This window comes from Mus caroli, unplaced genomic scaffold (genome assembly GCF_978045245.1).
Source record: "Mus caroli unplaced genomic scaffold, Mus_caroli_1 scaffold_9, whole genome shotgun sequence".
NCBI classification, from domain to species: Eukaryota; Metazoa; Chordata; class Mammalia; order Rodentia; family Muridae; genus Mus; species Mus caroli.
In genome coordinates, this window is record NW_028227264.1 from 76,540,748 (window position 1) to 76,557,297 (window position 16,550).

Below are 16,550 nucleotides of genomic sequence, written 5' to 3' on the forward strand. Positions count from 1 at the left end.
ATACTGAAAATCCTGTGACACAGGATCGGCTACCAGTCTCACCTGGGTTGTCCTCTTGCTGGCTGGCAAAGCTAAGGATCTCCTGGCAGAAGTATTTCCGCTCCTCCTCTGTCAGGTGATGATCGCTGGCCAGAAGACTGCTGGTCTGCAAGTAGCTGAAGTGGTGAGTTAAGGGCCAGGAGGGAGGACTAGGAGGGAGGACTAAGAGGGAGGATCCCTTGAGGAGGATGCTGGGACAAAGGAGCTTCAGATGTCCTTGCCTAGCTTCAAAGCATGGCCCAAAGAAGAGCTGTCTTTGTTTTTTAAACATTATTAGAAACTCAAAGTTAGATTTTAAAAAAGAGTAGACACTTGATCTATGCGCTACAGGTATACCCCACCCCACCCCATCCCCTGTGAAGGTACACTATGAGCTGCCAGCAGACTCAGTTGTGGGCAGTAGTACTACCATATGATCACAGCTGCTTCCTGTTTTATGGCAACACTGGTCTCAAAGGATACTTTTCCATTTGCCCAAGGTGTTTTTGGCACTCGGCTAGCTGCTTCCTTGTGTGTGTGACAGGCAGGGCCCAGCCCTCAGCCAGGTAATTTTTCAAAGCTCCCTGAAGATACATTTCTGCCTTCTGTGGCGACCTTTTCCTCCTTGCAAAGTTAGCAAACAGAAGCTTGTTGGGCCTCACAAGGGCCAGCACTTCAGATGTCCATATGACACTTGCATGGATTTACAATCCACCCATAGGCCTTCCCACCCCTCCTAGGAGGAAGCCATAGAGACTGCCGGGGCAGCATCTGAGCAGTGGACTATAGTGACACCATGTAGCTGTCCTGGCATCTGACACATCGTTCACCTTTCCTAGCTATACTTCAGGTCAGTGGATAAGAGTATTTTCTTAATGATAGGTGGGACAGTCTGGCCTGGGAGAAGGGAAAGGCTTGTCCAAAGCCCTGGTAACAAGCTGAGACATGCCACACTGACCCATGCCAACAGTCCTTATAGTCCAGCCATAAAGTGTGGTCAGCTATGACTGGGCAGATACAAGCTACCTTTAGGGTTAGGAAGCACTCTAAGTATTCAGTGCTCCCATACAATCTGGAGAACCTTAAGAAGAGGAAGGCCAACTGTCATTTAGCTAGTATGTGGTAAGGGTGAATTGCATCTCCAGGTCTTAGCCAGCAGACCAGTGCCTGGCACTGGGAATCTGTGCCTCTGGATTCTGTAGTGGTCAAGTGCATTAAACTCTCAGCACTGGAAGGCTGCAGGAGTGGAGCATGATCCCTTGAACTTGCTCACAGTTCCAGCCTCCCCTCCCTCCACTTCACCATAAGCTAGGTGAGGGATGGTTGCTCCAGAAAACTGGGGGTCAAGTAGGCATCTTAAAAACCCCTAACCAGCAGCAATCCACACAAGTTTTTTGTCTCATCTACTAAGATTCCCTTAAGTACATATTTCAGTACACAAGCTCCCCCTCCCCTTTATAAGTGATAGCTCTTTGCAGCGCTTTGAAACTGAATCCCACTGTGCCAGGCCATGCTTGCTTTTCTTCAGCAGATCAGTTTTGCCACATTCAATCTCCAGTGCTAGAGCAGGTTTCTGTGCTCTCTCCCAGCTCGTCCCACCCACTTGTTTCCAGTGGGTCTGTGACGCACTCTAGAGAAGGCCTACATGATCAAACACTGCTTACCTACCCTGGAGGCAGGCTCTGAGATAATTTTTCATTGTTCATTAAATTAGAATGTTTTATGCATATATAACTGGATATGTATCACTAAAGATAATTAAATACAGCAGGTCAAAGATCAGTAACAACCATTAACCAAAAACCAAATAAGCCAAAATTTCCCACATGGTTCTGGAAGAAACTCGAAGATGATGACTGCCTAGTGGATTCTACCTGTTTCCATCTACCAAGTTATACAAACTTTACATTAACTCTCTATATAAACTTTCTCATTATATGTGTGAAATGCTTAAAATCAGAGTTCACCATCAATTACATGTAAAATTCTGCCAGATCTTTTCCAACAAGCTTGGCAGATCGAATCCGCCCGATACTTGTATACATCTCAATGGTGGCATGGGACAAGTCCTGTGAAAAGGTAAAAAAGCACAATTATGTACTTGAATTTACTTTTAAGATGTATTTTACTTGTAATTACATGTATGTGGAGCTGAAGGCACATGCACATGAGTGCAGGGGCCCAGTGAGGCTCTGGATGCCCTGGAGCTAGAGCTACAGGCCTCTCAATGTGGGTCCTGGGAAAGGAACCCAGGTCCTCTGCACAAGCTGTGCTGCATGTCCCTCCCTCTAGCCCTGTACTTGAACTCTTAGGGCACACTTTGTATTTACTGTACCCAAAGCTGCAGCGAGACACTGTGAGTGACAGTTCTCACTTGGGATCCACTTTTAAGTTGTCACATGACATACCATAATGTCCATACAAAGTGCGCACCTTGAACCTGCGTTATGAAGCACACGATAAAAGACAAGCACGAGCTCACATGGCTCAGCCTGCACAGCTCCCTCACTGCTTCTGTTGGAGGACACCCTTCCTAGCACATGTCCTTCCAGCTAATGAAATGGGACACACACACCAAACAGACTTGCACACGCTCCCCAGCTCACAGTCTGGGGTCTGAGCTGGCACCTTTCTTCCATTGCTCTCTGGGACCAAGCACGACAGCTCTCCTCGAACACAAATGTGCACTTTGACAATAGAAATACTCACAATCTGCTCTTGCAGTTTCTATTTACTAAAAGGGAAAATGTACATTGAACAAAATCTTAAGTATTTCCATGCTGTATTTGCCTAATTATGATCTCAGGGGCACTAAGGAACATGTGAGCAATTACCCAGTCTTTATACACAAATAAACTATACCAAATAAACTCCTCGGGCTAACAATAAGGCTCTAAAGTACCAGTTCATCCCATTCAAAAGGCCATGAGGGAGAACAAAGTCAGCCAGGGGAATGGCTCTATAGTCGCTATACTTACCAGGTAGTGCTTTTCAAAGGCCTCTACTGAGGACAGTGCTTCCTGGAGCTTCTTGTAAGGACTCTGAGCTGTGTTGGCTGAAAGACAATGCAAGTGAGCATCCTGACTCAGCAGCATGAATGATTGGTTGTACGAGTTACCCTCACTTTCAGATCTCAGAGTGATGACTTCAGCGGACTCTTATGGGACTTTTATGCCTTAGCAGTGTGATCTACACTTCCTCTAAAACTGTTCTCTGAGATTATATTTCTTAGAAGCATCCTCTACAAAACCCTCAAATAGAGAAATGACTTATGAATGGGGCACACTCAGATCCACACACTTGCCCTGAGCTCCACCTGACAGTGGAAGCTCTGGGTTCGGGCATTCTCTACTGTGCTTCAGTACCAAGCATACCTGTTTCAGGTCTCTCGGCTCCTAGTCCCGCCAAAAGATCAACCGTTCTGTTGAGATCTTCTGAGTTGGGCCCTTTTTCTGATACAAGTCCACATAGGTACCCTAAGGACTTTAGCTGTTGAGGGAAACACATCACTTTAGTCCATTTGCTGTAACTCAACAGGCAACCCACAAATGTAGTAAGTATATAATCCTGATGCCCACTCATTGTGGACGGATTTAGCTTTATCTCAATGATTACTGCCTGAATTTTACGCTGCATTACATGGACTGCTGTGAGCTCACACCTTTTCTGGTTCATTCTGGGACAGAGCTGGCATCAGGAATCCTCTCCCCGTCCATGCAGCTAACATGTCCCACTCTTTACTGCTCTGTGTGCAGTCATTCCCCACCAGTACCCTGTCCCTGCAGCTCACGCACAACACACACTGGTTTACCCGCATCTCCACACGCTGCACCTTCTTCCCTCACCCCTGCATCTCCACATACTGCTGCCCACCACGCCTTCTTCACTGCCCAATCCCGGCCCTAACACTGCCTTACTTGCCATCTGCTGAAGAAGTGTCAAGAACTAAAAATCTCTGACCCCATGGCTGTGTCCAGACTCACTGTGAGGACATTGAGACTACCCACGATAGTCTAAAGAAACTGCTTGTGCTTTGTGGCACACGGGCACCCTTAGACAACGCAGACCCTTCATCCAGTGGCAGGTACCTTTTCCATGGCATAGCTCCACAGCCCCACCATGTGGGCAATGTTGGAGTCTATCTGGGCCCGGTCACAGCAACCTTCTATCCTCTGCAACACCTCTAGACAGCTCAGAAAGACCCAGCAATCCAGAGCACCGGGAGGGACAGAGACCTATGAGAGTGCAAGCACAGGCACATGAGGATGCAGTAAGCACAAACCCATAGCTTTCAGCTCTCAGACAGTATAACATGGACATAGCCCACAACCAGAGAGAGCAGTAACCTATCACAAGCCACAGACAGGAGTGATCTGTATACAAATATATCTTTGAGTCATGTGTTCGGTGATTATAAAGGACTTAGCTAGTGTACAATTTTCAGCTACCTAATTTTAATCTCTTATTAGGAAAAACCGATGGGAACTTGAGAGTTGACTCTGAGGTTAAAGCACTTGCTACTCTTCCAAAGAATCTAGGTTCAACTCCCAGAACTCATACAGTGTCTCATGACCAACCGTAACCCAGCCCCAGGTATCTAATGTTCTTTTCTGGCCTCCAAGGGCACCAAGCATACATGTGGTGCACAGACATATATGCAGACAAGTATTCATATAACACACACACACCTATGAAAAGCTAACTATCACCTGGCTTGGCATGAGGCCTAGTTATATTTATCTAAAGGGGAGTACCAAGACCTCAGGTGACTGTATGGTCACACTAGGAATAGACTATTCAAAAAGGACATCAATGACATTCAACAATGACAGATGATTGCTTTACAGCAGGTAGAGTGGTACTAGAATTAAAGAATTCTTGTAGCTTAGGCAGATGCACACGAGAGCATGCACAATAGACTCCATACAACATCTGAGGTGCCTGGAACATCATCCAGAAAAGTAAGCAGGGAAAAGCAGTTACTGTCACCATAGCTAGTGACAGCAGAAGAAAGCACATACCCATTACAATCAACCTAAAGCACACCTTGCCCCAATCTGTGAAACAGAATATGTCCAGCATTGATGACTGACATGGGTTATCCTGCAGCTGATATCTTAGTTTTGGTCAGACAAGCTACTTGGCTCTACTTAAAGTGAAACAGAAGTGAATTCTGCACTGTGTGTAGGCCATGTTGTCCTTATGAGACAGACTCCTGAACCAGGAGTGTCCTTGGAATTGCTTTGGATGACAGCATGGCCAGTCTCTCAAGGGTCAGATTACTCACTTGCATAGAGCACAGAACAAGTTCCCTCAGAGTCTCATGGCTTTCATCAGAAGCAGACCACACCAAGGGGGCAGCACTAAGACCCCAAAAGAGCTTGCCCTCTGGGGATGGCAGCACCCTCACCTAACCAGGAGGCTCCTCACTAAGAGGAACTATCATCACTCCAGGCTGCAAGTCTGTGAGCCGAGGCTAAGGTGCCATCTCCCCTGGTAGACACTGGGGAAAGAAAGACCTCTTGGGGGAACAAGAGATTCATCTGGAACAGGGCAGTACAGAGAGAGCTAAGGCAGAGTCCCTGCCAGTGTCACCAGAGGTGTCCAGAAGAATCATGTTTCATTGTGGAAGATTATTTACTCTACTTACTTGGTAACATATTTAAGGTAAGAAAAGTAATTTGGTAAAAAATAATTAGGTTAAAAAAAAAGAGGGAGCCATGGAGACAGCTCAATGGCAAGAGTGCTTCCAATGCAAGTACAAGGACCTGAGTTCAAAGCCCAGGACCCACAGACATAGCCAGGCATACCTTCACACCATGTCACCTCAGCAACGGGAGGGAGTGGGATGGAGACACGTAGATCCTGCGAGCTCACTAACCAGTCACCCTAGCCAAAATGGTGAATTTCTAGTTCAGTGAGAGACCATGTCTTTTTGTTTGTTTTTTAAAAATTCTTTTAACCACAGTACATGAATGAGTGTTTTGCTTTGTCTGTATATGTCTATAAGCTACATGTGTGTGCCTGGTGCTCAATGAGAGCAGAAGAGGTCATTGGCTCTCTTGGGACTAGAATCATAGATAGTTAAGAGCTACGATGTGGGTGCTGAGAATCAAAGTTCCGGAAGAGCAGCCAGTGTTTTTAACTGCTGAGCCAATATCTCTCCAGCCCCAGGAGAGTGCCATAAAGGAGTAAGGTGGAAAGCAATAGGTCCACAGCCACATGCATGCACTCTTGTCATACAAGTTGCATAAATCTTTTAAGATTATTTCAAAAACATGTTGGGCCTGTCATTTAATATTATGGGTATACAAAAATGTTACTGTATTATGAAATACTGACAAACCAACGTCTTAGCTAACGGAGCAAATTACCCCTGTGTTTGAAGCTGAGCTGTTGCCCACAGGCTCACGTTCTAAGATTTCCTCCAGGGGCAGCACTATGTGGAAGACTGTTCCCTTTAGGAGGTGGGGTCTTGCTGCTGAAGTAGGCCACTAGGGACAGTCTTGAAGGCTACAGACTGGTCTCAGTGCTAGCTTGTTCTCTGCTTCCTGACTCTCTGAGGTGTGAGGAGCCTCCACCATGGTCATTGCCAGGGTAATCTCTAAAGCTGTGAACCAAGAGTGTTCCTCTAAGCTGCTTCAGTCAGCTGTGGCCACAGCAAGGGTAATGTGACTTCTATGACTCTCTACATGTCATCAGGACCTCACAATGACCACTCCTTGGGAAGCCTGCAGCAGGGCATGGGATGCCCCTGGGTGTGGATGATGAAGGTTATATAACAATACCTATAGCTCTGGGTCAAACACTTTGGAAGTCTCCACTGAGAAATGGTGCTGTGGACCTAACGTTATATATATGCACATGTGAATTTCCTAGGTGAATAGGTCACTGGATTACCATGTGACTCCTGTGGGCATGCCTCCAGGCAGTGAAGAGATCGGCATCCCCTAGGTGAATTAGTCTCTACAGGGTTAAGATTTTTCTATCACTACAGATAACAATTCAACCCACCACTCACTGGCTTCCTCACACATCCATAAGGTCCCACACTTCCCAGAAGAAGGTGAGTGGGAGGAGAAGCCAACTCACTTCTAAGAGCTTCAGCTCCTGCACACAGCTATGCAGCAGCTCCAGGGCGCGCTGAGCCACCTCCCAGGGCCGCTGTAGGAAGAGGAGCAAGGTGCACTGGCGGGAGAACAAGTAGCTTCGCAGGTCCAGCAGAGTGGCTTCTTGCTTCTGTATCAGCTCACGCTTCTCCATGTCTATAGGCTTGCGGAGCACCAGTCCGTTCCAGCTCTTCACCGGCTGGCAGAAAAAAGTCAGCCAGTTGGCACCATCTAAACAAACACACATCATGAAAGATGCTGACTGCAGGCACCTCACCTAACTAAAGCTCCTGCCCAAGACTTCAAGGTTTCGTGCAGGAGCAAGCAGTTTTCCAACCAGCTAACCACAAGCCACCCCCCCACCAGTCAGCCAGTGCTTTGAGATGGGGAGGCTCCCACAAGCACACTCATGTAGATCATTGTATTGGTGGCTGTACACAGCATCATACCACGCCCAGGAGGTCCTGTGCATGTATACAATGAGTAGGGCAGCCACCTTGATGCTCACAGGCTGTAGAACTGTGGGCACCTCAGCTCCATGTCAGTGGGCACAGTGACTTCCTGACCATCCTGGTACTGCCTCTGCTTACTCAGAGCTTCCCCTACCAGCCATGAGTGGAGGAACCAGAGGACAGGATGGAGGAACAGGGAGGAGGCTGTAGCGACTCTAACTGTATCAGAGCCCTGCCTGGCACCCCCCCAGAAGTCCATGTTGAAGTAATCCTTTCATTCAACTACAAAACTTGGCCTGGGGTTAGTTTTAGATTTTAAATTGACCTACATTTATTTTTAAACCAAGGGGGAAAAAAAGAAATTGTGTGAAATTTAAGATTTTTATAGTCAAGAAAAAATGTGTCTATTATATGGATTATATGGATATGTAACATAAAAATAAATGTGAGAGGGGCTGGAAGATGGTGCAGCAGTTAAAAGCACTGGCTGCTCTTGCAGTTTAACCCAGGCTCAATTCCCAGCACCCACATAGCAGCTCACCCGTCTGTAACTCTAGTTCCTGGGGATCTGATACCCCCACAGACATCCATGCAAGCAGAACACCATAAAGCAAGCAGATCTTTAAAAGGAAAGAAATGTGAGAAACAGTAGGCCTTTCTAATTCCAATAGTTTAACTAACAAATGTTTTACTTTGGCTATAGATTGGTATCTGGTTATTGGCAGAGTCAGACATCCAAACTATTACCTAAGGATTGCCCTGGAGTACAGGCCAGTGAGCGAGACCCATCTCAGAACTAGGGCAGGCCCAGGAATGCCAACTGTCCTAGTAACTCATTGTTCTCCGGGTCCTCAGCGGAGCTACATACAGTTGGCTGTACCACGGACATTGCTGCTTCCTTCAGACATAGTGACAGGCTCTTAAAAACACATCTAGCTCAGCCCAGGGATTGGGTGGGCAAAGAGAAAACAGCCCACAGTCTAGCACTGGATCTGCAAGGATCTCCGGAGGGAGCCCAGAGAGGACCCATGACAGTGCCAACAAGAAAGGAAGAGAAACACATCTCAGTCGGGGACTGGAGAGGTGGCTCGGCAGTTAAGAGCTCTTGCTGCTTTTGCAAAAGACCTGAGTTCAGTTCCCAGCACCCACATCAGGTTAGCTCACAACTGCCTGTAACTCCAGCTCCAGGGAATCTAAAGCCTTCCTTCACACACATAACTTAAAATTTTTTTCTAAGAATCTCAACAATATGATAGTGTTTCTATCTAAATAAACAATGAAAACAGGATGACCAGCAATTCTTTTATTGTTATGTCTATGCGTACCTGTTTGTGTGTGAACACATATGTGTACGTGGACATGTGACTAGCAATTCTTTTATTGTTGTGTCTATGTGTGGAGTGTGTACACACATGTGCATGTACATGTGGAGACCAGAGATCAACACTGGGTATCTTCTTCAACTGCTGACTTATTTTATTAGGGTAGAGTCTCCCACTGAACCCAGAGCTTCCCGACTAGGTAAGATGGCTGACCAGTGAGTCCCTGCCAAAGGGTGATAAGCAAGCACTCCTTGCCCTGCCCTGCCCTGCCCTGGAGAGCTGTGGGGGATCAGAGCTGGGTCTTGGGCATACCCAAATAAGCACACTGGCCTAGTGCTGACACTTTACCCACTGACACATCCTCCAGCTTTCAACTGTTTATTTTGTGTGTGTTTTCGTTGTGCTAATTTAGCAATTTTAAAAGAAGAATTTTAAAATACCATTTAAGTGCTTGAAAGATGAAGGGCACAGGAAATGAACTCACAGAAAGAATCCTGATGCCTGCAGACAGAGGGGAAGGACTTCTACTGTCAGAAAGGAGCTTTGTAAATGTTTTCACTACTTGAGAAATCTTCTAAAGTGACAGTGACTAATTCTTAATTATCTCTCACTTTATTTCCAATAGGAATTCGAAGACCCTGATAATTTGCATAAAACACAACAAATGACAACAACAAATTGTAGAACAAACAGACTGGCTGAAATGGAGAGGGAGACCGCTGAGCAACAGCATGGTGGCTGAAACACGAACTCACCCCCAGCTCCGAAGTTGACCACATACTGTGAGAAGAGGGCATCCAGCTCATCGTACTGTACCAGGGCATCCTCAAACTGCTGCAGCATCTCAAAGACAAACGCAAGCTCCTCCTGCCACCAAAAGACACCAGTCAGCTCCTAGAGCCACATCAGCAATGGAGGGCAGACGGTTCTGTGTAAGAGGCAGAGCCAGTGATCACCAAGCCTCCACAACACCACGTCAGGACTCGCTCACATAGGAGGACGGAGAACAGAAAGGAGAAGGAAAAACAAGACCAGGCCTAGCTTTCCAGCAGCACTGGACACAGCTGGTCACAGGGATACCTGTCCCAGTGGTACCTCAGAGCCAGCCTCTTGCTTTCCCAGGCACACGGCTGCCTAGTCTCTTGAGCTAGAATGTTCACTCCTAATCTCCACATAGCTTACTCTTTGGCCTCCCCCAGACTGTCTGTGCCCCATGTTCAGTGAGGCATCTGCTGGAGGCCCTAGCGCTCCTGCACTGGCTGTTGATACCTTCCTTCTCCACTCTGACCAGCATACAGTAAGCTCATGAGAATCATGGATGACATCAGCTAGCACTTGTGTGTGCAACACAATGTGAAATAACAAAGATGCCTGTGGAATTTTTTTTTCTTCTGATTTCTATCATTTTATATGAAAGCAAATGCCAAGAGGACAAACATGTGTAAATCCACACTGATGCAGACAAACGTGTGTGTAATGCTGCACACTCAGATTCACTCCATGTGGCTACAGTCAGTGTTCCTACAGGCTGGAGCACCAGACAGCACTCACTGAAGAGGGATCAGGAACACAGTCTCCAGCCTCATCATCTCTCCCAGTTGTAGCTAGGCTGAGCAGAAGTCTGGGTTCCTCATCTGGCTCTTTATGTGGATAATAAATTCCCTGGGCAGGGTTTCTGTAAGAGGACAAACTCATACTCCTGCCTGCAAACGCTGCATGCTCCTGGCACAGTAACTAGGCAGTGAGTTCAGCTGATACCCATAACCCAGATAGACGCTAGCTACAGGGAGCAGCTGGCTTAACCTTCGAAGCACAGGACCTCTCCAGTGTGTGTTTTGCTGCCTCTGAGAACACTGGCAAACAAGTGTCTCACAGACACTGATAGATGCTCCTCACCTCCCCCTGTCCCCTTTTAAATCAAGTGCTTTGCATGCTGAACACTGCAATAAATTAATCTTTTTCAACTGTAGTATTTGTTCTTCCTTTCAGGATAGGCTCTCACAATGCAGCCCAAGCTGGCTTCAGACTTACCATCTTCCCACCACCAGTCTCCAACACGCAGATTACACGCCCAGCTGGTCTGCGTCAGTCTACGCCCTCACATTTGCACAAGTAACACCCATAACCTTTCCATCCCTGAAGTTACAAATCTGCGCTACTACACAGCCTGACCATCCCCTCCATGGCCTTGGTAACCTCTCTTCACGGTCTGTCTGAGAATTAGGCTGCCAGGAGACTTGCCTAGGCAGCAGTACACAACAGTGTAGGCTCCTGTAATGAGCACCACACCCTCAGCCATGCCACGCACGGCATGGCATTTGTTGGGTTCTTTCCTCATTCACTCCACATTGCTTTCTTACTTTTAATCTGAATTACTTTTAGACTTACAGAAATGTTGCCAAGAAAACAGTGATTTGTACTGAGCTCTTAGTCAGCTTCCTACCACATTAACACCTCATATAACTGTAGTACCATTCTCAAATTCTGAAATCATCGTCTGTACAGTACTATTAGCTAGACAGCCCTTACATGCACCTAACCCTTACTTATTCATATGTGTGTTTCACTTAAGGAGTCCAAAGAAGAAGGTGTCAGTTTCCCCTTGGAGGTAGTGTTACAGACAGCTGTGAGCTGCCGTGCTGGTGGTTAAACCAAACCCAGGTCCTCTGCAAGTGCTCCTAACTAGTCAGCCACCACTCCAGCCATCTGTCTTCATTCATCCATCAACCCATCTTCTCTTCTACCCATGTGTTCATCTATTCATTCACTAATCTCTCTCTCTCTCTCTCTCTCTCTCTCTCTCCCTTTGCACCACACATCCATCCTTCCACCCACACATCCACCTGCCTACAAAGCCCATCCAGCCATCCACCTAGCCATCCATGGACCCATCCATTTACCCACCCATCCGTCACAGAAGTTCAAAATGACCTGCACCCAAATCCAGCAGCAATCTTCACCTAGCATTCCCCTTCCTTGTCTGTAATTCCCAGACTAAGTTTACTAAGCTTCAAAAGTGAGGACACAGGGCCATCAGAAAGGTGTCCACAGTCACACAGAGAATGATTAACACACTCAAATCCCCTCTCCTGCCCCAAAGCTTCCTAATATCTCTTAGACAGATGCTCCAGAATGAGAGATAAAAACAAATTTCTAATCTGAATGTGACTTCCATTTATTGAAAACATGCCATTTCTCCAGTCATGGGCACACTGCTATCTAAGCAGGAAGTGTGTGCTTTCTTGGTCCAAGGATGGTGAAAAGAGCAGGGAGCCCTAGAAGCTAGACTTCTGAGCCTGCACTACTGCTGCTCCACAGCACATGGAACCCCACCCACATGCCTTCTGTACACTCAAAAGTTTTCCTTTCAAAAACCAAAGGCTGATTGTAAATAACAATTTCAAAAGCCTAAATAATCTGGCAAACTCTAGCAAAGAACCAGCTTACCACAATCCTTTCCTGAGAGCCATGGGATGTTCCCAGATACCCATCCTTCAACCCCAGTGTCTGGACAGCGGTGAACCAGCACACCCATTCCTGGGCACCTCTACCTAACTCACAGAAGACTTCAGAAGTCACTGTGTCCAAATAAAACCAAGACGAGCCCGATGATCAGAACAGGGTGAGGCAGTGGTGAGCGCCAAGGCAGCAGGGGACCTTCAGAAATCACGGTCATCTTCTGCATACAGCTGAGAAATGGTAACACCCACTCTGTCAGCTACATGGTTGGCTCCAAAAGCTAGTAGGACCCAGCCCGAGAGCTGCCTCATCCAGTTAGGAGGCCAGTACCTGAACCATGAAGTATTCACAGAAGCTCCAGCCTGGCTCTGTCCTCTTTTCCCTCAAAGTCCGCATGTCATCCTCAAACTTGCCGAGGTTTTTGGTGAAAGACATGAGCAGCAGAGTCCTGAGTTTGGTCAGGAAGGCATTCCAGGATTCCTGAGTTCGAGAAGAGTCCTTCAAAGGGTCAGAGAGCACAACACACCTGCAGAGACATGAAAGGCATTCTGGGAAATTCTTGGGGCATAAAACACCTGCTTGGCTGAGCCTCTTTTCCAAACCCCCAACTGCCTGCCCTGTTTTCTGTCTTCAATCAGTGACAATCGTCAGGGAGGGGCCCAGACAGTTAACAGCTAATTGGCATTGCAAAGGTTTCTAGTAAAGTCTGCCGAACGGACAGGAATCAGAGTGGGACTGAAAAGGGGTGGACCTGCAGGGCCGGTTGTGATACAGGAGTCACACCACCCTCAGCTCCCAACCCCCATCCTCACAGGCTCCTTATGCTGACAGAATGAAGCCAAGCTATCTCAGCTTGACATGGGAGGTCCAGGCCCAGCCGCAGGACCAGCTTCCACCCCTCATGCTCCAGTCTGGGTCACTGAGCAGCCATACTTTCTCTTTCCTCCAGCACTCAGTAGCTCACCTGACATTAATCCCTCACTAACCCCACGCCATGATCACAGCAGTACATCCTGGGAGGCCCCTGCAGTGAGCCCTGGCTGTCCCCATAGTATGTCTCTGCCACCACACCTCAACCGTAAGGACAACATTAAGAAGCAAAACAGATACAGTTGACAGACAGGTATGATGCAAGGAGACTGTGCCAATGATGTAAATAAACCTAACCTCAGAAATGGTTTTAAAATCTGGATGCAATGGGCATCAATAGTTCTCCTTAATAAGCATTTTATTAAGCTGCTAGCAAACAGTGAGATGAACCCACCCTGTGCTCTAACACACACCCTCAGGAGACAGCAGCCTCTATGCAACACCAAAAGGTGAGGCAGCATGGAAAAACCATCCCTCCCATCACCTACCCAGTAGGCACTGATCCCTCTCAGAAGGGCAGAGGCCCAGGGCCAGTCACCCCTGATGTCACCTCCCAACAGGCACTGCATTCTGCCAGCTCAGCACCTATCCCATGGCACTCTCAGGAGCTACAGCTGCCAACACCCTTGCTGAGCAGCAGCAGCACAGTCTCCCATAGCCTTCACAGTGCAGGATGGAAACCTACAACGCAACAGCACGCATGAGGCAGGGCTTTCCTTCAGCAGCCCGCTGCGTACATAGGCCATGCTGCATGACACTACTACTCCCTAGTACCTCCTTAGGCCTTTCAACTCCCATGCTCTCTACGTCATCATCTGTTCACATGATTAAAAAGACAGAGCCCAGCCGGGCGTGGTGGCGTACGCCTTTAATCCCAGCACTCGGGAGGCAGAGGCAGGCGGATTTCTGAGTTCGAGGCCAGCCTGGTCTACAAGGTGAGCTCCAGGACAGCCAGAGCTATAAAGAGAAACCCTATCTCGAAAAACCAAAAAAAAAAAGACAGAGCCCAGCACAGCTAGAGATGTGAGGAATGAACACTGATCAGGAGTACAGTAGTGTCTAAGACCAGAGCAGCTGCTAACAGGGGCACATGTGAGGAGGGCCTCAGAAAGACCTCGATGCTACCACCATCTTAGACAATTCCTGAGTTAGCATCTGACTCAGCAGTATTTTGCCAAAGGTGTGAAGAATGGACAGAACCTGTAACCAAGCAACTTCCCTTTAAGGAGCAGATTCTAAGGAAGTCGTTAAGGACATTCACAGGATCTGGGCTGGAAAGACATGGACGATGTCTGTAGGAACAGTAAGCAGACAAGAGCCCAACAGTCCTCGAGGTTTCTGTGTGTGAACTGTACATGGATGTGTTGCCCTATTATGTGTTCACTAGCAATAATGGGACAGGGACATACACAGAAAATTCCCAATGTACTAAGTGACAAAAGCAGCTATCAATGTTGCATAGAAAATGACAGTGTTCTGAAGAGACGCAGAGGAACCGCTTTGCTCTGGGCTACTTTCCCACTCAATTCATACATGCTCTACTTCCCAGCCCAGCCCTGGCCCCAAACACCTCCCTCAGGTCCTCAAAGCAGGCTGGTGGCACTCTTATAGGTTCTTGCAGTATGGGGACCCTCCGCTGGTGGCAATGACCATGGGAATGAGAGTATGTCGCACCAGGGCATCTCTGAGACGAGTCAGCACACAGCCACCTGGTCAACTGTGTCTGCAGTGCTAAGGAGAGGAAGTCCCAGCAGGAGCAGAGGAGCAGTAAGACACTACAAGGAAGGGATGAAGCTGCTGCTTTGCAACTTCCTTCCAGGAACTTTTAAAAAGTGGACTATAAACAGAAATGCGTGTCCCCCAGTTAAGAAACTACTTGGGGAATTCTACCCTATTCAAGGACTGATCTTCCCCAGGGCCACCTGGCCCAGAAGCCTCTCCCCCTAGGCTGTCCACCTGGAGATGAACTGCTAGGCCAGGAATTACAGAGGAGAGTTTTAGGGAAGGGATCCTGTACCCCTCTGTAGTTTTCTAGACTGCCTGAGTCAACGGCTATCACTAACATCAAAGTGGATAAAATGCAAGACTCACTTACCTGTCACTCTGTTTATTACAAAAGTCATTTCTTATTTTGTCCACAATAGAAGTTCGGGGAAGGATGTTGGTTTTGTTTTTTTTCTTGGCATCATTTTCAACTACCACTATTAGCCAGTCCACAGAGCTATGAGCTTTCAGAACATTCTGCCACTTGGTGAGGTCGTCTTTTACCGTAGCTTTGTACACTTCAGTATCCTAAAAATAAATAAGTCACTGTGAAGGCGAGCTCCCCAATGCCCCTTTGTCTCTAGGAACAGGGAGGGTATCAGTAACAAAGAGCCACTAATCACAGCATTTTAACACACTGTGGCAGCCAGAGGGTGAACCGAGTGGGTGTCTCAGCACTGGCATATTCTGGCACCCAAAGACATAAGATACCAAGGGCTGAAGAGCTGAGGAGGTCACACAGGGTGCTATTGCCCAAGAGCCGAGGAGGAGCTTTAGTCAGGGCTCTGTGCCCAAGCCCCGTAAGGCTGTCATTGTCATTAGTCAGCTAGGACCCTAGCTTCTTGCCAGCTGTCCACACACACAGTAACCCTCAGCTCTCAGGAAGCCCGGAATCCTGAGCCAACTTCAATGCCCCTTGAATTCTCCACATAAGAGCCAGAGAGAAGATCACCCCGCTCCCTCACGCTGTCCCAGCTCACAGGAGCTGACAGGAAGCTGCTCAACTCAAAACAGCTCCACTGCTCTCTCCCAGGACTAACCCAAGTGGTGAGAGAAAGCAGTACTCCCTAATACAGTACATGCTGCACCCTAATACTATAGAGGCCACGGCAGAACTGCAAGGCTGAAGTTAAACAGCATCAACTGCACAGGGAAAGCCTGTCTCAAAACACAAAACAAAGCGGGGCAGTGGTGGTGCATAGCTCTGATCCCAGCACTTGGGAGGCAGAGGCAGGTGGATCTTAGAGTTTGAGGCCAACCTGGTCTACAGAGTAAGTTTCAGGACAGTCAGAGATGCACAGAGAAACCCTGTCTCAAAACAAACAAACAAACAAACAAAACCCAAACACTGAAAAATCAAAAAGGGTGATCCTTATTAGGATAATTTCAATGAAACCATTTACAATGACCCCAAGAACTAAACTAAGCGGACCTGGGGGAGTCGGATGGTGCAAAGCCTCTGTCAAGTTATGACTAAGGCCATAACAAGGTACAAAGGAATACAAACTCACTGCATGCTCCTAGGTTCAAGAGAACTTACCACTATTAAATTCTTC

At 47.5% G+C, this 16,550-nt stretch overlaps 1 protein-coding gene across 1 annotated transcript in view; it reads right to left on the reverse strand.

Annotated features, from left to right (window-relative positions):
* Trappc10 (trafficking protein particle complex subunit 10) overlaps window positions 1-16,550 on the reverse strand; it is a 58,635-nt gene that overhangs the window by 20,879 nt on the left and 21,206 nt on the right. The window contains exons 4-13 of the mRNA XM_021174541.2: window positions 15,326-15,522; window positions 12,691-12,886; window positions 9,657-9,768; window positions 7,111-7,358; window positions 4,107-4,253; window positions 3,393-3,507; window positions 2,997-3,073; window positions 1,996-2,087; window positions 502-642; window positions 43-155 (exon numbers count right to left, since the gene is read on the reverse strand). Of these exons, the coding sequence (XP_021030200.1) occupies window positions 43-155; window positions 502-642; window positions 1,996-2,087; window positions 2,997-3,073; window positions 3,393-3,507; window positions 4,107-4,253; window positions 7,111-7,358; window positions 9,657-9,768; window positions 12,691-12,886; window positions 15,326-15,522 (1,438 nt within the window). The remainder of the gene's footprint in view (window positions 1-42; window positions 156-501; window positions 643-1,995; window positions 2,088-2,996; window positions 3,074-3,392; window positions 3,508-4,106; window positions 4,254-7,110; window positions 7,359-9,656; window positions 9,769-12,690; window positions 12,887-15,325; window positions 15,523-16,550) is intronic.